Source organism: Pseudocercospora fijiensis (genome assembly GCF_000340215.1).
Source record: "Pseudocercospora fijiensis CIRAD86 unplaced genomic scaffold MYCFIscaffold_9, whole genome shotgun sequence".
Taxonomy (NCBI): domain Eukaryota; kingdom Fungi; phylum Ascomycota; class Dothideomycetes; order Mycosphaerellales; family Mycosphaerellaceae; genus Pseudocercospora; species Pseudocercospora fijiensis.
The window spans coordinates 307805-330666 of NW_006921540.1; the positions used below are offsets into that span (position 1 = coordinate 307805).

General features: G+C 47.4%; 5 protein-coding genes across 5 annotated transcripts; 4 read left to right on the forward strand and 1 right to left on the reverse strand.

The window, feature by feature from the left end:
• Nucleotides 1-9407: 9407 nt before the first annotated feature.
• Nucleotides 9408-10433, forward strand: MYCFIDRAFT_80690 (uncharacterized protein; the record flags this gene model as incomplete). The annotated part of the gene is made up of 1 exon (XM_007932479.1): nucleotides 9408-10433. One exon carries the CDS (start codon nucleotides 9408-9410, stop codon nucleotides 10431-10433), a length of 1026 nt encoding a protein of 341 aa, XP_007930670.1.
• A 1364-nt stretch (nucleotides 10434-11797) lies between these two features.
• MYCFIDRAFT_51594 (uncharacterized protein) lies at nucleotides 11798-15119 on the reverse strand (the record flags this gene model as incomplete). Its single annotated transcript, XM_007932384.1, has 3 exons — nucleotides 11798-14671; nucleotides 14722-14948; nucleotides 15033-15119. The coding sequence occupies 3 exons, from the start codon at nucleotides 15117-15119 to the stop codon at nucleotides 12304-12306; spliced, it is 2682 nt and encodes an 893-aa protein (XP_007930575.1). The 3' UTR covers nucleotides 11798-12303.
• Nucleotides 15120-15456: 337 nt separating this feature from the next.
• Nucleotides 15457-16584, forward strand: MYCFIDRAFT_118613 (uncharacterized protein; the record flags this gene model as incomplete). Its single annotated transcript, XM_007932480.1, has 3 exons — nucleotides 15457-15519; nucleotides 15581-15728; nucleotides 15788-16584. Coding segments are annotated over 3 exons (1008 nt in total), but the record flags the coding sequence as incomplete, so codon positions are not given.
• A 696-nt stretch (nucleotides 16585-17280) lies between these two features.
• On the forward strand, nucleotides 17281-18735 carry MYCFIDRAFT_80693 (uncharacterized protein; the record flags this gene model as incomplete). Its single annotated transcript, XM_007932481.1, has 2 exons — nucleotides 17281-18495; nucleotides 18550-18735. 2 exons carry the CDS (start codon nucleotides 17281-17283, stop codon nucleotides 18733-18735), a joined length of 1401 nt encoding a protein of 466 aa, XP_007930672.1.
• A 626-nt stretch (nucleotides 18736-19361) lies between these two features.
• On the forward strand, nucleotides 19362-20805 carry MYCFIDRAFT_37228 (uncharacterized protein; the record flags this gene model as incomplete). The annotated part of the gene is made up of 3 exons (XM_007932335.1): nucleotides 19362-19465; nucleotides 19533-19996; nucleotides 20456-20805. 3 exons carry the CDS (start codon nucleotides 19362-19364, stop codon nucleotides 20803-20805), a joined length of 918 nt encoding a protein of 305 aa, XP_007930526.1.
• Nucleotides 20806-22862: the final 2057 nt, after the last annotated feature.

The window sequence follows — 22862 nt, forward strand, 5'->3', positions numbered from 1 at the left end:
ACGGTAAACTATATCGACTCGATATTAGGAAAGGAACATCGATGCCCTTACTAATTTTAGGTTCTACTTGCCTATATCGGTAGTCGTAGTTATCGACACCGAGTTAGTAAAACCGACCGCGGTATAGTAGTCTATAAAGATAGTCGTCGGCCTCGATAAAGTATATATTAAATAGCCTACCTTCTTTACTATCTATACGATTCCTAAGTATTCGAGCTCTATCGGCTAATATCATATCTCTACCTAAGTTAGGCCTCGGCTTAAGAACAAAATAGGCTAAACCTTATAATAAGGAAACAACTGCGCCTTTCCCTTAGATAGAATAGGGTCTAGGTCCCTATCGATATAGTAGAGCACCGCGCTATAGCTAAACTCTTTAGAGGAATCTATATTAGCGTATAAGCGACAGTTAGGGTCGAAATAGTATAGGAAGGAGGGCTCGTAGAACATCGATTATAACAAGCGAAACGCTTTTACTAGCTCGTCGCGGTGCTAATCGTTCTTACCTAGCGTCGTAACGGCGACGTGCTAGCGACGACTATTGCCGGTAACTAGCGCCCTTTTTAATAAGCGTATCTTCTCCGCTTATAGAGGCGCCGCTATCTATACGTAGTATAGGATGTATTGCCGCAACTAATTAGTTAGACCGAGATAATGCTCTAGCTTCTATACGTTCTCCGGGAACTAAAGTAAGGTAATCGCTGCGATTTTCTCTTTACTAGTAGCTAGACCGAGGCCGCTAACGTACTAACCTAAAAGGGTCGCAGAGGGGAAGCCTAAGAAAGTCTTCTTCGGACTAATACTAATCCTTACGGCGTCTAATCTCTAGAAGACCGCTTCTAGATAATCGAGATACTTAGGTAACGTCTTCGAAAACACTACGATATCGTCGATATAAGCTCGCGCAAAGCTGCGACAGTCGCGAAGGATCTAATCTAGCTTCCGCTATACGAATTAGATACTATTCGAATATCCTATAATAGCGACCTTATACTATTCCTAGCTACGATAAGTATTAATCGTTAATTTGTAACGATCCTCCGGCTTTACGCCCTATTAGTAGAAGAAGGTTAGATAGTCTATAGTGCTAATATACTAGCACCCTACTAACTATATAAAGAGATCCGCCTAGAGCGGTATCTAATAGCTATCGGGGATCGTTACCTTATTTAAGGCGCGTATATCGACTACTGCCCGCGGCTTATTAATTATGCTACCTTTACTATTAGCAACGCGCTTCTATACGATAAACACTAGAAAGCCGAAGGGCGTAGGCTCGGTTATATACTATATCTTCCCCTAGTAGTATAGGTCGTTATATATCTTGTCTACTACTTTACGATCCCTCTTGCCTAGGTTAATTATATAGGGGGGCGGTAACAGATCTAGGTAATTTAGCACAGTTAGGATAGGCATATAATCGTGCTCGGGAATATCGACTACCGTTTAGCGATCCGTAAAAAGCTCCGGGTACTGCTCGACCGCTATAGCGATTTAGTCTGCCTAGTTATCGTTACTATAGATTGTTACGCCTAACGTATACTAGTATTTCCGCTATATATTTAGCATATCCCGCGTAGCCGTAAAAGCGTTAGGACTTAATCCCGCTAGTCCGTAGTCGGCTACGTCGATATAGTAGGCTCTAGTAATAGTCCTATTACTTAATAAACTAAGTAGCTGTCCGGCTCGAATCGTTACTAGAGTCGTCGTATTGTTACGAATATATATATAAGAAAAATTAGCGTCTACGACCTAATTATACGCCGTTACTAACGGCGGAGCTTATAACGACAATCCCTATATATTGCTAGTTAGCTAGACTAAGAAACCGGCGTTAAGAATAAAATCCCGGCCCTTAGGGAGGTCGCCGCCGTACTTAACTAGAGCGAGGGCGACTATACGCGGCGCTAATATTACGTCCTCTGCTAGCCTTACGGGGCGCTAAACCGACTTCCCTTTCTTACGCTTAATAGCTACTTTAAAGCGGGCGTTGTCCTAACTAGCTATAGTAACCGTCTATACGAGAATATCGATCTTTATTCCCTTTAGGGCAATTGTATCTATACCGACTAGGATTTTTGCCTTTAGTTTAGGAACTAGGTAAACCTCGCGAGTTATTCGTACTAGGGAGACTATACCGTCCGTCTTCGCTACCGGGACAAATATATCTAATACGACGTATTCCCCGAAGCGATACGCGCCGGTAATGCCGCTAATTTCGATCGGTTCGCGTAGCTTACGTACCTCTACGTCCGGGTAATAGCTTAAAACGAAGTCTTTTTCCGTAATAGTAAGCGTATAGCTAGTATCTAGGCAGACCTATATAGATGCACTAGATAGTAACAACTAAAGAGGGAAAGTTATATATTACTAATTCTAGAATGCGTAACCTTGCTAAGCTAACGGAGGCGCCTTCGACTAAATTACTTCCGGGTTTGCCGATACGCGTTTAATAATAGTAGAAGGCGTCGTCGCCCCTATATACTCTTTACGAATATGCTAGTATAGAAGGTTGCCTAACTTAAATCGCCGCCTATAGACCTTATAAGCGTACTTCGTAAAGGCAAATAGTTAGATCGCTACTAGTAGGGACGCTTTAGCCTATAGTACCGAGTTTAACGCTAATAGCGAGCGATCGCCTACGCCTACAAAGTAAGCTTCTAAGCCCGGATCGGAGTCGTATAGGTCGGTAAAGTAGTCGGCGTCTTCTCTAGCGTTACTAAAATAGCTATAATTATCTGCGTCGGTTCTCCTATTATCCTCCTAACTATCCTCCCGATAGCCGTCGTCGGCTTAGTTAGTATTATTTATAGTATCGTCTACTCTCTTACTATTATCGGCAAAGTTAGCCTACTTACGAGCTCGATTATTACGCTTTCTATCCTATCGATTAAATAGGCGCGAATCGACTCGCTTTAGGTCTTTCGAAAGGAAGGTAGGGCTACTACCCTTCGACGGTCCTTTACTATTTCCTACTAGCAGTAGGCGATTCTACTAAGGGGCGTTAGGCAGGCGATTCTGCTAATAGGCGTTAGTAAGGCGTAGTAGGTTCGGTTAGTCGATATCGCGGTTCCGGTAGTTAGAGGACACTTTTACTAGAGCGAAGCTCGCTAGGGTATAAAAGGCGTTCCCTTCGTATCGGTTCTACTAGGCAGCCTTACTAGCGCGGCTAATGTTCCTAGTCGTAGCGTCTAGGCGACGATTAGACAAGGACGAAAGCATATATTCCTAGATTAATACCTACTTCTTATAGTACGTAACCTACTTATCGACCTTTGTACGATAATTTAGCTCGTCTATATTTAATTAGAGGCGCGGATCTATTCGACGATAAGCTTCTAAGAGCTAGTTCGATTTCTATATATCGGTATCCTTAGTAAGTCGTACCGTCTTAATAATAAAGTCTATTACTAAACGCCCTAAAGCGATATCCTACTAGTCGTAGCGTTGCTTATCGAGGAGATCTATCGCCTTTATTAGAGGAACCTTCTATTTCTTACTAAGATAACGTTCCTAGCGTTTTAGACCGTATCCGCCGCGGAGCTTTGCTTAGTTGCGGCTAGAAAGGTAACTATAATACTAACTAAGCGCTACCCCTCGAAAGTAAAGGGAGAGGTTAAGACGAACTATCTCTTGCCCTATAATATAAGTATAATCCTTAGCCGCTTCGATAAAAGTATATACCGAACGGTATGTTATCTTGTTCCCGACTAAAGCGTAGTCTCTCTCGCTATAATCCGTAACGCTAAGTAGAGGATCGAAGAACCTAAGATACGCTAGATCGAAGCGTAGCCGCTAGGGGCGGGCGTAGTGCCTTTAGATATAACTCGCTTTAGAAACTAGCGATTCCGCGACGTAGTCCCGATAATACTAATAGTGTCTACGACGGCGGGCGTATCTATAATAACTAGCATCCGAGGAACTATTATTATCCGACGAGGATTAATTAGAGTTGTCCGAATCCTTACTATCTAATAAGGATCTATCCTTACTCGGGTTATCCCTATACCGATAGTGCCTCCGGCGTTGCTTCTTACCTTCCCGTAGTAGGCCCTATAAGTCTAATAGCGGAAAGGGCAAAGGCTAACCCTACGTCGGCTTATAAGAGGAAATACCTAGATCGAAGTTACTAGATAGCGGTAGTAGGGGATCGTTAGGAGGATTACTAGGTAGATTGCTAGGAGGATTACTAGGCGGATTACTAGGCGGATCGCCTAGTGCAAACTCGCCCCGACGTAAGCGGCTATACCTACGGGCATTTATATATACGTCTGCCCTCTACTAGTAATCGTATTAACCTAGGTTCGGCTAGGGCGGACTTAGCTTACGCGTAGCCGATAGCGGTAAAATCGCCTATTCTATTAGAAAGTCTAATACGACTTCGTTAAGATAGACTCCTCTCTATCTAGCTAATTCGCGAAGATAATTACGACGCTAATAGTTCTATTATATAGCGATGTTCGTCCTATCGATCTCCTTAGTTGTCTATAAGGCATCTACCGGGATACGATATTAGAAACAACTACGCGGCTCGTTAGCCTATAGGTCGGCGAGGCCGTTGTTTATTAGAGGTAATTAGCCGCGACCGATGTTCTAGAACGGCGACGTCGACAGATCGGAAGGCCTAGTTAACGGTTCCTTAGAGGAAGTCTTAGGCAGAGGCCCTCTTAGCTTCTAAGGATTCTCGTCTGTCGGGTATTATAGCTTAAGTAGCCTTTATAAGAAAACCGATTTAAGCGAGCTATTAGGCGAACCGGGACGCTATTCCGGCGGCACGGTTGTTTCTACTATAGTAATAGGCGAAACCGTAGGCCGCGGTAGGACTTAAGGCAGTCGGGCTAGTAGGCGCTACTCTGCTATAGGTAGTAGATAGATCTCCGGGTAAAATTAACGGTAATAGTATAAATCGCGCACCGTTAGGAGCGCGTCTTTAAGCTTCTTAACCGATTTAGTTAGGATTCCTTTATCTACTACCTACTATCCTAGGAAGTTATAACCGTTAAGGGCGTCTAGGTAGAGTTCCTCGATTTTAGCCTACAGAGGCGGCGGATTTCCTATAAGCGGGTAATAATGTAGAACGTATAAGACAAGCAAGTCGATTCGGCTATACTTTGCCCTAAGCTAGGTCGCGAAGTTCTCGCTATAATCGACGTAGTTCTAAATATAGGAACAGATACGTAGGATATAAGGCTCTATATCTAGCAATCTGAGATTATAGTACTAGGGCAGCGGTTAAACCGCTAGCTTAGCTAATTTCGAGGCTTCTACTAGAGTTAGAAGCGAGTCCGAAGGAGCTACGGTAAGCGGGTAAACTATTAGTAAGAGGATAGAGGCGAGATAGTCTCTAAACGAAGGACAATAACGGAGAACCGACTAAAGGCGGAGGAGCGTAGCTTATCGGGTAGGTCCTCTTAGGGAAAGCGGCTACCCCTAGACCTAGGTATAGTAGGCAATTGCTACTAAAGGTAGAAACTACTACTACTGTCTCCTCGGGGTACTAATAGGATCGCCGATAAGGGGCTCGCGCGTTAGTAGGGTATAGTGCGGAAGGGTAGTAAATCGAATAGGTACCGTCGTAACGGATAGGAGTTAAATCGTAGTAATCGGCGGAAGATCGGTAGGACCCGTAGCTAATCGCGTCGATTCTCGTCGTAGCCGTAATAACTAGGGTCGATTCGGGTAGAGGACTAGTAGTTAGTATAGAAGCTAACTAAGTATTAAGCGAAGCTACTAAGTTGCTAGGCATACGGTTATAGTACGAAGGTATCGTAACGGTTGTGCGGTATAAAAGTTTATATATTCTCTAAGGTACTACGAAGTAAGCTATCTATATAATAGTCCTACTATTAGTAGCAATAGCGACCGTAGCGGTCGATAGTAACCGCTGCCTACTATCGTATATGCAATAGTGTTATATCGTAACAATAGGGGCACTAGTAGGGCTATTACTATACCGTATCCGGCTATTAGCTAGGTTTTCCTCTAGGTACTTACGTAATATAGTAAGCTCTCGTTTACTAAGGTTGTAGAGGGGTCTAAAAGGGACCTCTTTGCCCTCTATAATATTAATCTTATAATCCGTCTCTTTAAATATAGGCAATGTCGATACTAGATAGTGTTTAAATACCTCGATATAGGTCTCCCTAATAGTCTAGGGTATGCGAGCGAGCTAATTAGGATCTATACTATTAGGAGGTACGGGTTTATCGTTATTACTACCGAGTAGGTCGGCAGTAGGATTAGCTAAGGCGGAGGCTAGTATTAGGCTGCTAATAAATAGGACCCTAATATCGTTAGGGCACTCGCTAACATTAATGTATTTAATGTCCTCTTTCCTAGCGATTCTAAATCGCTACTTCTAAATGCCTAAGTCTATAGCTATAGCGTAGTACTTAAGAATAGGGTTACTAATAACAATATCGGATAGAAGGCTATCTATGTCTACTACGTAGGTAGTAAAGTTTAGCAGGCGCTTATTGCCGAGGTCGTCTCTTAGGGCTATATAGATATAGTAGGCTCCGTAGGTTAAGTGCCGAGCGTTATTAAACTAAGTAAGGGTTAGTAGGTTAGTCCTAGGCAATTGTCGAAGGTCTAATTACTTAGCTAGGCGATAGTTAATAAGGGCACTAACTAAATTTCCTAGGTCTAGTATAACCTTAGTTTTATAATTAGTGCTATACGAGTCCGATACGAGATAGGTACGTATAATAGCTAGTACAATGTCGATAGTCTTACGCCGTATAAGGCTAATAGTTAGTGCGGCGCTTACTCTTTTTTCGAAGGTTAGCCTATAGGGGTAGCGTTAGCTACTAAGAGGTGCTTTCGGTACTTAGCGGTAGTACGGTCGATTCGGGCCTAGTCCTTAGGTTTGTCGCATTAGCCTAGTAGATAGCTAGTGCTATTATAGTTAAAGCACTTTAATCCGGTCGGGAGATTGTTACTATAGCTATTATTGCTGCTATTATTAGTCGAGCGGTTAGTATTATAGGGATACGAGCCCCTTCTACGGCCCCTATCGCGGCCTCCTCTATATAGCCGCCGGCTACGGCCTCTTCTACGGTCGTTACTGTTTCTATTATTAGCATTATTATTATAGTAGGAACCTTAGTTTCCTCCGCGGCTACTACGGTTGCTACGGTTAGTACTAGTTAGTCGGATCCTCGATTCTAGTCTTTATTAGAGTTAAATAGCTCGTTTAGCTGTTTCTACCTCGACTATAAATTAAATACGTGTTAGGTTAGCCTATTTAAATATACGGCGGCGGTCTAATTCGAGAATAAGCTCCTACCTAAGCTTAGGGCGTATTTTAGAGATCTATATAGAATTAGTCTTAGCCGGGAGGTTATCCTCGAGGGTCTTTAAATAGGCCTCGAATAAGCGAGCCGATTAATTAGTCTTCTATTTAGCTCGAAGATATAGGTCCTAAGTATATTGTTGCCTTAGTATAGGGTTTCTAAGGGTATCTAGTATAATAGTTTTATAGGTCTGCTACTAAATAGCGGTCTAGTCGTCGAGGGAGTCGAAATAGTTATCCTATATACGCTTTAGGTCGCTATTAATATACTGTATAGCGTATACGACTAAGGAATAGTCGTCTAGTAGCGCTCTTAGTGCATTGCGCTAGTTAAGTTTATAGTTACGAATGTAGTCGTTATACTGCTTTCGACTAGAGCTATTAAATATAGTATAGTCCTTAAGTTTAGCGTCCTTCCTTTAGATAGGTAGTAAAGAAGGTCCTACTATTAATTTAGTTATCGGGGCTTCCTAAAGGCGACGGAGCTCGAGGAGGTTATCCTTTAGCTATTATTCTTAGCGTAGGGCAGTAAGCCTATTCTAAGTAGCTTCTTAAAGTCTCGCTACTAGTTAAGGACTAAAGGCTAGCTAGCTATATCGTCGATTAACAATGTTATTAAGAATGTCGTTAATAGGCAATCCTAGGTTATTACTTAGAATTATAGGTTCTTTAGTAGGCTTAGTAGTAGGCTCTTTAGTAGGAGGCACTTTAGTAGGTGCTTTAGTAGGCACTTTAGTAGGCACTATGCTACTAGCGTTGTCGTTACTAGCGCTACTAGCGGCAGAACGGTTATTGTTTCGTAATAAGCCGGCTATTGTAATAGGGGGTAATACTAATAATATATTATTAGCCCCTAAGATGCAGATATAGCGGAATTAGTAGATATTAGTCTAGTACGATTAACTTAGTATAATAGGCCGTATAGAAGGCCTTGCTTAATAATTAGTACGGTTGTTTCGATAGAATAGTACGTATAGGTCCTATTCTTTAGGCGCAATATAGTTAGATTAGTCTTATTCGTAGCTATACCGCTAAAAGCTTAAAATAAGAACTATCTAGCTACTGCCCTTAAAGGGTAGATCGAATACTATATAAGAAGGGTATATTAGTAGGTAGATAGGGTAGTAGTAGGTACGAGTAGCATTCGATAAGGAGCTAGGAGGAGAGGGAGGAAGGTAGGCAAGTTAGCCTACTACTAAGCGCTAAGCCCTACCTAAGGCATCGAGACCCTAGCTTTACTCGAGTCCGGTTATATACTAATTACGTATAACCTCTTTAGTCCTAATATAAGGACTAGGTAGCGAATATAGTTATTATAACTACTATTAAGATAGCTATAAAGCCGGAGATTAACTGCTTTATACTATACTTCTACGCGCTATAAAATAGATCTAGTAAGCTCTATAGCCCTTTATTTAGATTAAAGAAGGCGTATAAGTATACTATATGCTAGTATATAACTATAGTTTATTACTAGTAGTTATTATCGTTATAGATAGTCTAATAATTAATACGCGACTAGAATATACGTAGTAGTCGACTCTCTAGTACAATTAGCCTTAGAGGCTTCTAATTGTATTTGCTTCTAGCTAGTCTACTATTTATTCTATTAAAGTAGACCTATACCTACCCTTTCTTATAGTATAGGTATAATAGGGCTACTAAACTATAGAGATTAGCTTAAAGTAGTTAGATATAGTAAGGGGCCGGAAGCTAGTTATTTACTTACTAACCTAATCTATCCTCTTAGCGAATTTCTTAGTTAAGTTAGACAAACTAAAGTAGAGTAGGAATTGCTATTAAATACTACGTACGGCTTAGATCTGATCGTTTCGTATGTTTAGATTCCTTACTCTAGTCGATATCCTAGTTTTGCCGGTGAACCCCGACAGCTAACGAGTTATTATAGGGGATCGATGGCGTCTATCAGAGTTCAGTTGCTAAAACGCTACAGTGCGCCATTTTCGATGAAGCTTGGCTTGATGCGCCTAGCACCCCGCCATCTTGATTGGGCTCATCTTCGGAACTCTATGCCGTGTGCCGTATGCATGTCCATCTCTCGAGTCTCATTCATCACCCTTTGAAGTGCAATGCGCATTCACTCACGATAGCCATGGCCTCCGTACTTTCGTCCCATCCACGCGCTGCACTCGACCCTTCAGTAGCTTCGGCAGACGCCAACGATCGCCTTTCCGCCCTCCCGCCTGAGCTCCTCCACCACATAATCGGCTATCTCTGGCCTACGCATTTCGCAGAAAAGGCCTTCCACGAGACACGCCAATCTTGCCGCTGCTCGCATTGCGTGCGATCCACACACGGCAATAATCATGACTTGGACTACCTCGCTGCCACTTGTAAGATCCTCCGTGCCGAGGTGAATGACTGGGCTCGCTCCTGGCTGCTTCAGCACTCGGACATTACGAAGTTCAACGAAGGTCGCATCTGGCCCAAGGCCACGACCAAGCGCAATGGCGTTGTACAGATGCGCAAGAACTTCAACACCAACTTTCTGAGAGGCAGGAACGGCGCCCTGCTCAACTGGATGGACACGAACTGTATCTTCTGTGGAAGGAAATCGCGTCGCGCAGCCATTATGATGAATGGTTTTCGTTGCTGCACGCATTGCGATAAGAAAGAGTGGCCTGAGAAAGTGACCATGTCTCAAGCTGTGGAGGACTATGGCTTGTCAAAGAAAGAGCTTCTGCCCACCCGAGAGGCATCTCACACGGAAGTCGCGAGGATGCGTGAAGAATTTCCGGGCTTCCAAGGAATTTGGTATGGTACTTACGTATCCTCCAATGTCCGGACCACAATGTTCATGAAGCACGATTTGCGGCGATTGGCCACCACGATATTTGGAGATGTCGACGCCCATCTTGCAAGGCGAGAACTGCGTAAGAAGTTGGTGAAGCAGAAGAAAGAAGAACGCAAGAAGGAGAAAGCAGAGAGGGCCACAGAGAAAGCTGCTACAAGAGAACCTGACTTGAATGCTCTCGCCGTGGCGTGCACGACGCAACAAATACCAGCGGGCTGGCCTCTGCAGGCACCCAGCTTGTGTGCTCCTAGAAGTACCGTGACCGAGATCTCAGAGGACACCACGGCTGGGGCGGACCAGGACCAGCCGATAGTGATTGATTGAGCTACGCCGTGCAGGTCTCGAATTGCCTCGCGCGGGCGTTTCCTACCCGCAACTACAATTGAAGCATCGATGTGAGGAGAAGGAGAATTTACGACTTTGGACGAAATGACGACACACACCTGTGACGAGATATCTATAAAAAATATACAGATTTACAACGATTGACGGCTATGCTTGATATGCAACATTAATACCGATGCTGTCTCCAAGTTTCGGTTCAAGCCTTCTCCAGTTGATATGAAATAGTGCATTTCAAACCACACACGTGGCAAGTTTTGAAAATTTCATGACTGACTTTATTCCGTCTGACGAAGCGCCAATGGGCTGCAGCAGGAGGGTCAGCTTGCAATTAAAATGGTCACGACCACAGCCTTAATTCCATGGGTTACATCAGGCTGGCCGTGCACTCTTTTTTCCTCTCTCTCAAGATCGAATTCTCGAACACACACCCTCAAGCTCACAAATCTTTCCAGTACTCATCAATCAATCAACCATCCATCCATCCATCCATCAATCCGACAGACAAGAAATCCCAACATGTCAACCACCTCGAACTCCTCCTCTCCATCCTCAGAAGAAGACACCATACGCCTCCGCATCCAAACCCTCCCAAAGGAACTCCGCGACATAATCCAAACCTTCGTCCTCCTCCTCCCCTCCGACACCACAATCCACCTAACACCAACCTACCAACCCCCCCTGGCCCTCCAAATCAACCGCACCCACCGCACCCACTCCTCAAAAAACTACTACACCACCAAAACCTTCCAAACCAGCAGCACCCCAACCCTCCTCCTCAAATGGCTAAAATCCCTGCACCCGCTACAAACCACCAAAATAAAAACCCTCCACATCGCACGCTTCGACACCATCGAAGAAGCAACCTCCCACTCACATTTCAATTCCCAAATTCCAAGGATCATGTTCCGACCACTTCTATATTTTGAATTAGAAGAACTTCGAAATCAAATTTCACAGGCGGGGATAGAATTGAGAGATGGGAGGGTCTTGAAGATTGATTGGAAAGCTCCATGTTCAAAAGACGAGGATGATGTGAAGGTGTGGGTTGATAGGAGGGATTTGGCGGTGGGGGATCCGAGGAGAGGGTGGTATGAGGCGGGGTGGGATGGGAGGGTGGAGGAGAGGGAGGATATGAGTAAGAAGCCGTATGTGGATTTTAGGACGAGGTTTGGGAGGGAGGGGTATAGATGTTTGTGAAGGGTGATGGTGATGGAAGGGGGTGGGTGGATGGGTTTGATTTTTTCGTATATGAATGGATTGGAGCTTCGTTCTGTTCGTGAAGGGAAGAAAAGGACATGGTTCTATGTCTGGATGAATCTAGAATGTGAGGGTGGAAGGGATATCATGAAGCATACGAGCGTGGTTTTATGATATTCTACATGAGAAACGCTACACGTATGCTGCAGACCTCAGCGATTCCATGCCTGCTTCGGATTATCCTCTATGCTGAATGATGTCTGTAGTACTCCAATATCTTATCATGGTACACTCTCCGGTATGTCTCCAGTGTCAGTTCCCAGTCCGGTTCTGATGAGAAAGTCACTCCACGGTAATCTGTGTAAGGGTAGTCCCAATCGCAACGAGTGTATCGTGCACACCATCGTCTGATATAAGCCTTGTACTCTTCCTAAGACAAGCCAATGGGAGCATCCCAGTCGACCTCCTGAGAGCCGTTGGTTTCTCCGATTTCTCCGGCACCAGATTCATTGTCCGCTTGGAAGCCGTGACCAGAGTTTGCGTGATCGTGAGACCCATCACTCACCCCATTGTTCACCTGTATTGAATGCAATGCATACACGACTACAACAGGCGCTGGTGGGATTGCCATGCCAGTGGAGATAACGCCAACCTACGGAGCCTCCCAGTCTGGGTTCTTCTTGAGTATGCAAATGCCTTCCATGACATTCGACACCGAGATCCATTCTTCGTCTTCCAGCTCGGCACGCTCACCGTAACTCAACAAGACCGGAGTGCTTTGAGTCTGCCAGCCAGTAATTGTCTTGGGACGACCAGCTTGGCCAACGACATCCACAGCCTGTCCAACGCGAACATTCACCTGCAGCGGCTTGAGGTCCTCGTCCAACGTCACCAAGAAGCGAGGATGCATGGCCGTCACGAGGTAGTACAGCAGGTAGTGGTTGTCGCCAAGGATGAAGGACTTGGGATTCTCCACTAGCGAAAGCACCACAATAAGAAGACCGGCGGCTGCCACTCGCGACATGACCGATCGATCGGTGTGGAAGGGATTGATGGAGAGCGTGCCTTTGCCCATGTGGAGCAAACCTTGAGCGATGCGCACCATGAAGAGCGCATTGGGATCTCGGTGGTAGTAAGATGCCAGTTGTCGAAGCAGCTGTGCAAGACGAGCGTTGTTTGTGCCAGCTCCGAGCATGCCCATCGCGAAGATGGCGTTGACTGCAACGTCGATGTCGTTGTCGTGCGAATACCTTGAAAGCGTATCGTAGACCTTCATCTGCGGATTTGAAGGGCTGATCAGAGCCATTGCAAGAGGCACAGCTTTCCGAATGTTGGCTTCACCGTAGTGCATCAAATGACCGAATTGTCGAAGGACCATTTCTTGACCGACTTCCTCGCCCATAGCCACGAGACTGAGACCCAGCACGGCATAGGCCTGGACGAGCTGCTCACCAGCTTTGTCCTTCTTCTCACCACCATCTTCCTTGTCCTTGTCCTCATCGTCCTTATCGTCATCTTTATCTTCGATGTGCTCGTTGCAGATGTGGAGCAATTGCTGCAGCTTCAGCACATTGCCTGTGCCTGCCCACGCACAAATCTCTGCAAGAACAGATGCTGGCTTGGACATCGGATGCTCGATGGCTTTGAGCGTCTCGAGAATGACATCAACCTCTTCCTGTTGGCCGAAATAAAGAAGTGCAAGGGCGAGAGTCATGAATCGGGTCCACTTGTCCTTGAGCTGCTTGTTCCTGTCTTCGTCGAGGAATGTCTGGATGATGGTTTCGCTGACATCCGAGTTGGCAGTGCCCACAAATACCATACCAAGCGACAATGCAGCCATGGCTGACTGCTGCATCTCGAGTCCAGTATCTGCAACGACGGGCAGAAGCAGCTCCAGAAGTTCCTCCTTGTTCGAGCCAGCATATGCCAAGCCCAAGCCCATGATTCTGGCAACCTTCTCGGACACAGACTTGCCCTCCAGGTCACCAAGCAGAGCCATGGTAGGATCACTTTCCAAGCGCACGCCGGAGTTCATAATACCCATGGCAAGCGCTGCGCCAGCTTTTATCTGGTCTTCGGAGACGTATGTGTATGCATCGATTCTGTCGAGACCCATCTCCACGTCCCACAGCATCAGCATACCAGCCGACGCTGCAGTGGAGATCATGCCCTCCTCTTTCACCTTCCATATCCAGCTTCCCTTGACGCCTCCTTCGACAAGCATCAGCTTGTCTTCTCCAAAACCGGCGTTGACGAATGCGTTGACGAAAGCGGATGCGAGGTTGTGTCGCGCGGAGTCGGTATTCGTCAGACCAGCTGTCCTACTTGACTCCAGATGTGACTTGTAGATGTCTTCGGGCATCTTGGGGTCGAGCACATTCAGCTCTTTAGCCAGGGACTTGAAGTGCTCGGGAAGTTTGGTGTTGTTCAGGCACTCTTGCAGCTCGTTGTCTTCTGCATCATCACCCTCTAGGTCCAAACATATTCGCTGCCTCGCGAGGAGGAATGCAAGCTGTCGCTTTACAGCTTTGTCGGGCGAAGCGTTGAAGTCGGACTTGATCAGCTCCATGTCATTCAATCGTATAGCAAGAGAGATCGCCTGTGTGAGCTGCTTATAGTGGACGTAGATTTCGTGAGCCGTTCGAAGGAAGCGATCATTGTCCGGATATGTGAGCAGAGGGACCATGGTCACCATGTAAAGACAGACTCGGGCATATGTGTTCTCGTCCAGATGCTTCGGCAATTGCTCGATCATCTCCAATTCTGAGAGGATGTCGACGGCATCGGCTTCTGCGTTGTGCTTCAAGAAGAAGGGCACGAGCGACAGCGCCAAATTGACGATGTCCTCGGTGTCCTTTTCGTCATCTAGTCGCTTCTGGTACTCCTGGCCGATTTCGAGAGCCAGATGGCGCATGTATTCGTGACCCCAAGAGCCTAGATCTGTGGAAGGCGCGAGGAGGCGGTATTTGAGGGTGTCTCGGGTGTCTTCGTCGTCGGAGTATGTCATACCAAGGACGGATCTAGATATTATCAGCTCCACTCGAGAAGACCGAGCTCACACAGTACTTACAGCGTATCCGCCAGCGAGTCCTTATCTGCGCCCTTGGGCCACTTCTCGTACGCTGCCGTAAGCTTCTCATAATGCGGTCGCAAGAACTTGAGCGGCTTTGGTACTGCGGTCATCGAGCTCGTAGATGTCTTGATGCTGGTCTTGATGGCCTCCAGCGCGGGCTTGTGCAGTGATGTGTCGGGCTCCAGTAACCGCTCCACGAGCATATCTAACTCATCCTTGAGCTTCTGATCTTCTTCGTTCAACTCCTCCGGCGGCAACTCGAGGTCGCCCTCCTTCTTGCCACCCTTATCCTTTCCATCTGCCTGGACGCCATTGACGCCATTGGCCTGCTTGACGTCTTCAGCCTTGCCCTTCCCCTTCTCTTGGGCCTTGCGCTTCCCTTCCTCCTTCGCCATCGTCGACGGTGCTAGTGCAAACTCCGCCTGTTCGAAGCGGCGAGAGCGCTGATGCTCGGTGGTCTGGGGGTGTAGCAGAAAGGAGTATCGATCTCGAGATGTGGGGATAGAGACCGTGTCGTTGGGGAGAAGAAGCAGAGATGGCGGGTGAGTGGATGATTGTGGTGGTGGATGTCGATGAACGAACGCGTAGAGCTCGATGCCTCAGGTCAGCCAAGCCCGCGCCGGCAACAGCGACCGAAACCTCCGACGGCAGTGACTTCACCCCAAAATTTCTAGTCCTGAATATGCGATCCATCCTTCTCTTCTATGCTGCCATACTGGAGATAGTGACAAGATGAAGCTCGATACAAAAGCAATCCGCTACCTTACCGGCGATGATTGGCGAGTACTGAACGCTGTATGTTCCTCCCATCGTCACTTCCCCGACGTCAACTGACACCTGCTAAAGCCATGTCCAGTTCGAACAAGGGAGCAAGAACCATGAGGTTGTGCCAGTACCTCTGATCGAGAAGATTGCTGGTCTCAGAAGTGGTGGAGGCGGCATTCAAAGGAACATTTCGAGCCTCGCCAAAGTTGGCCTCATTGCGAAAGTCAAGAACGCACGGTGTATGTATGCTGCTGATCACATGTTGCTTCATTAACCAGATACTGACTTCGCGACTCAGATGATGGCTACCGCCTCACTTACGGCGGACTAGACTACCTCGCACTCAACGCACATAGAAAGGCCAATATCATCTTCAGCCTTGGCAATCAAATCGGTGTAGGCAAGGAATCCGACATCTACATCACAGCATCACCAGACGGCCGACAGCAGGTACTCAAGCTGCACCGTCTAGGCCGAATCTCATTCCGAACCGTCAAAGCCAATCGTGACTATCTTCGGAAACGGAGCACGGGATCATGGATGTACCTTTCGCGCCTCGCTGCGCAAAAGGAGCACGCCTTTATGCGCGTGCTGTATCGAGAAGGATTTGCAGTCCCAGAACCGCTTGCTTGGAGTCGGCATACAGTGGTCATGGAGTTCATCGACTCTTTCCCATTACGAATGATTGATACCGTAGCAGATCCGGGCAAGCTTTACGCTGATCTGATGGATCTGATCGTTCGCTTGGCTCAGCGCGGACTGATACACGGCGATTTCAACGAGTTCAATATCTTGATCAAGGAGGAGGCACATGGGGACAAGGTCAAAGTCATTCCTATACTGATCGACTTTCCTCAGACTGTCAGCACGAATCACGCAAATGCCCAGTACTATTTCGACAGAGATGTGGCGTGCATCAAGCGGTACTTTGCGCGAAGGTTCAAATACACATCTCACGAACCAGGGCCATTCTTCGCAGACTCAATCAGAGGCGTCGAGCCAGAACAAAGGCTTGACATCGAAGTCGAAGCGAGTGGTTTCTCCAAGAAGATGGGAAAGGAGCTTGAGCGCTTCGTCGAAGCTACAGGAAGTGACCATTCGGAGGCGCTTTTGGATCAGCAGAACGAAGAAGATGCAAGGGAAGATGGAGGTGGTGAGACGGAGGACGATGAGGATGGCGCGGAAGCAGGCGACGAGCTTGTCGAGGACGCCGAGGTGGATCATTCCCAGCTAGAGTACGGTGTGAAGACGTTGTCGCTGCAGGATGATCCTGGAACGAAGGCCTACAGTGCCGCCAAATTTGGGCTTGAGCCTCTCGAGTTGCCGCAGGAGCCTGATGTTGTAGCGGAGAAGGTGCGGACGAAGAAGAAGGCCAGCGGATGGGCTATTTGATGCTTGGCGATTCTTGATTGAGAAACTGTAAGCTCATTTCGCGTTTCGTTCTCCTCAGTGATACAGCGAATGGCTGCCTTCCAAACTATTTCAGCTCAGCTGCTCACCCACGAATCTGGTGGAAGTCGGTGCTGATCACATCGCGAGCCTTGAAGCTGCTTCATTATGTTCTGACACTTGTGTGGTCCAGATCACTCTCCCGAGCGCGTTCCTGCCGTGAAGATCGAGCTGTGTAACGTGATTGCAAACGAAGCTCTTGGCGCATCAACACGACGAACACAGCAACAGCATAAACAAACACCAGACTCGCTCGCGAATTTCAGCTTTAAAAGAACTCTCCCGCGAAGCACTTCAGCAGCGCGCATGCACATCACAACATCATTCATTGGACCAACCAACATGGCTACCACCGCACTTCGCCACATCTACTTCTTCATCAATGACCGCGGCGACACTGCGCAAGATCCTAAGATGCCCTCCGACAGCGACGATGCCGGCCTGAAAGTCTCCACTGCGCCTGTACAGAACGGCTCGACTGCCTCGACCGATCCTAGCCCAACGTCCGTCTCCTCCCGAGCTGGTCTTGATTCAGCGTCCAGCACTGCATCGACTCACAGCTCGCCACTCACACCAACGGCTCCAGCCTTTGAACCCAATGGATTCAATCCAGCGGCCAAGATGTTCGTCCCGCAGGCGCCCAAGGCCATGCCAGTGCGCACCAAGCATGTGCCACCATTCGAGATGCGCCTCTCGCCAGGCAAAGGCTATGGTCTTTTCGCCACTCGTCGCATCCCCGTCGGAGCCAGAATTCTGGGCGAAAAGCTTCTTCTTGCCATTGATCCGAGCGATCTGGCCAATGTGCACCGCAAATACCTCAAGCTTACGGCGGATGAGCGTGCGGTCTACGACAGTCTCAGCTGTTTCCACCCCTCGCACATCGACTTCGAACAAGCAGCAAATGTCTACGTGGCCATGAGTCCGCGATACCACTATGTAAGCAACGAGGCTCTGGAGACACTGAAAGGAGAGGTCGTCAAGGCCATGGGCATCTTCTCCGCCAACAACTTCATCCTGGCCGGCGGCAACCAGGGAGTCTTCGCTCTGGCTTCGCGCATCAACCACAGTTGCGTGCCGAATGTGCATCACACCAACAATCCCAACATTCGCAGAGAGACTGTTCATGCCATGCGCGATATCGAGGCTGGCGAAGAGTTGCTAGCAAACTATCTCGGCGCAGGAGCCACCTACGACCCTCGCCTCACCCGCATGGAGGCACTTCGCAACAACCATGGCTTCATCTGCCAGTGCCAGGCTTGCATGGATCCCAACTCCGACGAGCGCCGACACAGCATCAGTTCCATCTTCTGGGGCCTGAACGCCTACATGGAGCACTCAACCGAAGGCCATCCCTACATCCCACATGATCCTTATACTGCTTTGGCTCAGGCAGAACATGGCATCAGTCTTATGATGGAAGAAGGTATTTTCAACACCGAGCTCTGCAAAGCCTATCGCGTGGCGTCCATGGCCGCACTCGATCTCGAGGACTATCAGAAAGCCATGGAGTATGCAGAGAATGAGCTGGAAATCGAGAAGAACATCATTGGCGTCGAGGTTAGTACCTTTCCCTCACCTACGATTTCATTTCCACATACTGACAGTGAGCAGGTTAATGACCTTGTGCAGAAGGGGGTGGCAGCTAAACTGTGGCTCAGCAATGTCAGTGCAATGTCTGCAGAGGCTGCTCATGTGAAGTATCAGAAGGCGCAGAAGAAGAAGGAGAAAAAGAGACTCGCCAAGAAGGCCAAAGCAGAGGTTAAGCAGGCTGCTGCAGCTCCTTTTCAAGACGAATGAGCTCTGAAAGAAAGTATTATAGCAGCATTGGGGAGACTTCCGTCGTGAGCACGGAATTGCAATACAGTATACTTGAGCAGCGTTATCAGCGAGCATCGATTTCGGTTGGCGATCCGGCGGGACATTGAACGGTTTTTCAGCGTGTAATAACAACAACAAACAACAGAATAGATAGAAGAATAGGAGACTGCATCCCAGCGTCAACAAAAATCCCAGCATCTTTCATCACTTCTTCATCTACAACCAGATCCTACTACTAATTGTCTGCTGTGGTTGAATATCATTTGCAAGGTCGGAACCAGGAACAGTCGACGCAAGGATCCTCGCCCACACCCAACCCCACGATCGATCTCACCCCCTCGTTCGTCATGGACCACGAACTAAACATCACCCTTACATTAGGACCCCTACACTTCAAAATCTCTCACAAAAACCACATCACACCATCCCTTCACGACGGTACTCGAAATCCTCATCAGCGTCCTCATCATAAAAAATCTTTGTCTTCTTCTTCTTCAACAGCTGCAACAATAGCTTCCCACGCTTCCTACGCCGCGCGTAGACTCTCGCAACATTTGAGGAGTTTGAGTTTACAAAGTTCGAAAACAACGAGGATGGGGAGTGTGATGATAGAAGAGGCGCCGTGGAGGAAGGAGTTTGAGAGGAATTTAGAAAAAATGGAGAGGAAGGAGTTTGTGTTCTGTTCGTTGGGGGAGGGGGAGAAAGGGAGGTAAGTACAAAAAAATCAATCTCGAAATTTTGTGTGCTGATTGCTGATTGATGATGATATTTTCTAGTCCAACCCCCTACCTCCCCCGAGCCCGCTACTGCATCCACCGCGCCTTCTGGACCGAACTCCCCAGTTCAAACACCCACAACCCCGCCCCCAAAAACCCTGTAGTCTACGCCTCCGACATGCCCACCTTCACCACCGACGTCCGGATGTCGAAAACTTTCGAAATCTTCAACACATCTCCATACCAAGGACAAGGACAAAAAGTCGATCAGAAAGGTTCCGGCGGTGGAGGACCTTGTGAGGCTGTGTATTGGGCGAAGGAGACGATGACGCAGTGGAGGTTTAAAGGTGAGGCGTTTTTTCTGGCGCGGGATTTTGAGGATGAGCAGGAGTCGGAGGGGACGAGGATGGTGAAGAGGGAGTTGGGGAAGAGGATGAGGGTTGTTAGGGAGGAGGGGGTGGAGGAGTGGAGTTGGGGGAGGGAGGTGACGGGGCATTTTGGGAATGTTTCGCCGGGGATGAGAGGTGAGTTTTGAGAGCGTGATGCGGTTTTCTTTGCTGGGCTTCACTGTTCGGTATGGGAAGCGCTGCGATGGCCTCCTGAAAGTGGCATGTCAATGCCTCTCGCGTGGATCGTATGCGTTTGCTGCCATCTTCAACAAATTTTGCACGTTGGTGCGAGGAGGAAGTTGCATCATCTCAGCACCCTTCGGCACAAAAAGCATATGCCGTTGTGGTTGTTGGGCAGCAACGCATGTCATCGTCGAAGACCAGTGCGTGTACGCCACGACCTGGATGTACGGCTCCTTCTGCAAGTCATGAACGATGGACATGAGTCGTGAAGCTCAAAGCCGCTCATCGCAAGCGCTTGTCGGACCGTGGCATGACGAATCTTCAACCTCACCTCGACATCCTCATCTCATAAAGCTGTTGCAGTTGCTTCAGTAGTCATGGTCTATCCGCTGACATACTCTTCCTCTCCAGGTACCTTCCAAGCACCGCCTCCTGGACAGCCGGTCGACAAGCCATATGATGACAAGAAGCTGAAACTCGGCGAGAAAATCGAGGACCTGAATCATCCCGTCGCGAGGGAGAATTTCCGTGTAGTTGTCATCAGACCAGACGAGGTGGAATCCGTGGATCTTTCCGATCCAAAGAAGTCAAGAAGACAAGTCTACAAGGTATGTACAAGCGCCGTGGGCCCGAATGTCAGATGCGGGTGGAGGTGCTTTTTGACGTTGAAACTAAGCTTCGTACTGACATGTTCCAGTTTAATGCTCATGATGGATCATGGTCGCATGAAGAGTGCTGGCCTTAATTTTCCCCTGGTCTGATCTAGCGGCATAGATGAGTAGATGAACAAAGCGCAGCGGAGAATGATAGACAACAAGTATGATTGCGACAGGCGCCAAGAATTCGAAGAGCCGACATTTTCGTAGTAAGACTCCACTGGAAGTCCACAGCGCCCACAACCTATCACAAAGAGTCCAGTACAGTGGCACAGGGAAGCTGCGACTTCCTAATACAGTTGACTTACATTCCATGCGACGAGAATAGGCGAACCGCGAAATCGAATCTTGAAATGTAAGGCAGCCTAGCATCGTAGAGAAAGATCTCATCTGAGGGCGTTGGTGTGACTTCAGTGTCGTTGATTATGGAACGGGTCCTCGCGATTTGTTATACAACCCTGCTTTTGCTCTGCGTTCCAACTTCCAAGCGAGAAAGGCTGCATGTGGGGAAAATGATAGGGTAGTCGATATTGCATGGGGCGGCATTGTCGACGCTGTGCAACTTTCATCAGGGACTACAAGTGAGATCGACTGCACGGTGTGTTGGGGGTTACAAGGATGATGATGATGAAGTACGGCAAGGCAAGATTTGGCAGTTGCCGGTTACGCATCCATCCATCCCATTATGTATACGGCCTACTGTACGTACATAGACGAAAAGGGCAGAATAATACCCCGAAGCTTCCGTTCATGACATGACTTCACTGCTTATGGCAGAGCACAGCTGCCATCGCCCTTGTACGGCATCGAAGCGTCCGTTTCCGCTACTGTACTCTACTGTACTGGACGCCAGCAGGCGCCCGGAATTGCGGCATGGAACCTAATGTGGCGCGCTTCGACGAATGCAGGCAGCTCAGTAGGGGTGCCAGGTTGTTAATTGTCAGCAACGTTACTAACGTTGCTAACTATGTTAATAACGTTGCTCTTGTCCACTAAGTTGTTAGTAATATAAGGCTAACTAGGGCTAACCAGAGGTGGAAGGTAATGCTATATTAAAGGCAATATAGCTATAGAATAAGACTACTTCTTACTATAGATTGAGACTACTATATAGACCACTTCTTGCTATAGAATAGACCACTTCTTAAGCTTAATAATGCGGCCGTTGTTAGAGCGCTTGTTGTCTAAGCGCTTCCGCACTAGTATAGTCACTATATATCTCTAGCTATTACTAGCCGTTGTTAGTATTGTTGTCTTATAAGAGCGACTGACTGAATAGCGTATAGCTAACTAGAGGGTCGTGTTTAGTAGAAGCCTAGCTATCAACTGGCTTAAAGAATAGTAAGTACTATAGTAGTTAACTGCTCGTTGTCGCCTCGAAGAGCGCTTTATAATTAATAGGCTCGTCTTCGAAGTCGTTATCTTCTTAGTAGTAAGATGGACTATATAGATTGAACAGCTGTTTAAGGTTAGGTATATAGAGATAGCGAGGGTCGCTTAGTAGCAAGTAGTAGTCATTTATTATAGCTTCTTCGAAGGCAAGCAATACGTCTAATTCCGCCTTCCTAATCTCTTTCTTAGTTGCTAACTATCGCTGCTATATCTCTCGTAACTTAGCTTATCGTTGCCGTCTTACTACCTCTTCTGCTAGTCGCTTACGCAAGGCGCGGCTATTTATATAGATATAGGTACAGTCGTCGGTGCGCGTAGCGGACAGCTTCGAGCGATAGTCGTTCTATATAAAATTTATAGCGCTAAAGGCTCGCTCGGAAGGCACTAAGTTAGCAGATATTCTATATAGGCGGAGGGCGACTTCCGCTATAAGAGGCGCTTTGCGAGTAAGGAAGTCCTAATAAGTAGTAATATTGCCGCGCTCTCGGTGCCGACTAAGCTCGTAGTAGTTGCTAATAGCGAAGAAGCGTTGCGTAGAGTCTCGGAATTCGATAAATTCGTCGTTAAATCGTAGATAGCGTTTGAATATAGAAGGATCGTAGTCTTCGTAGGCAAAATAGCGCTTAAAGAAGGCAATGCGGCATTCTTCTTCGCGGTTACTAAATTCTCGAGAAACTAATAGATTGTTAATATATAACGAGTGCGCTGCCTAGTAGACGGGTTGTGTTTACTTAATAAACCGGAGGTCGAAGAGCGATAATAGGTCCTTC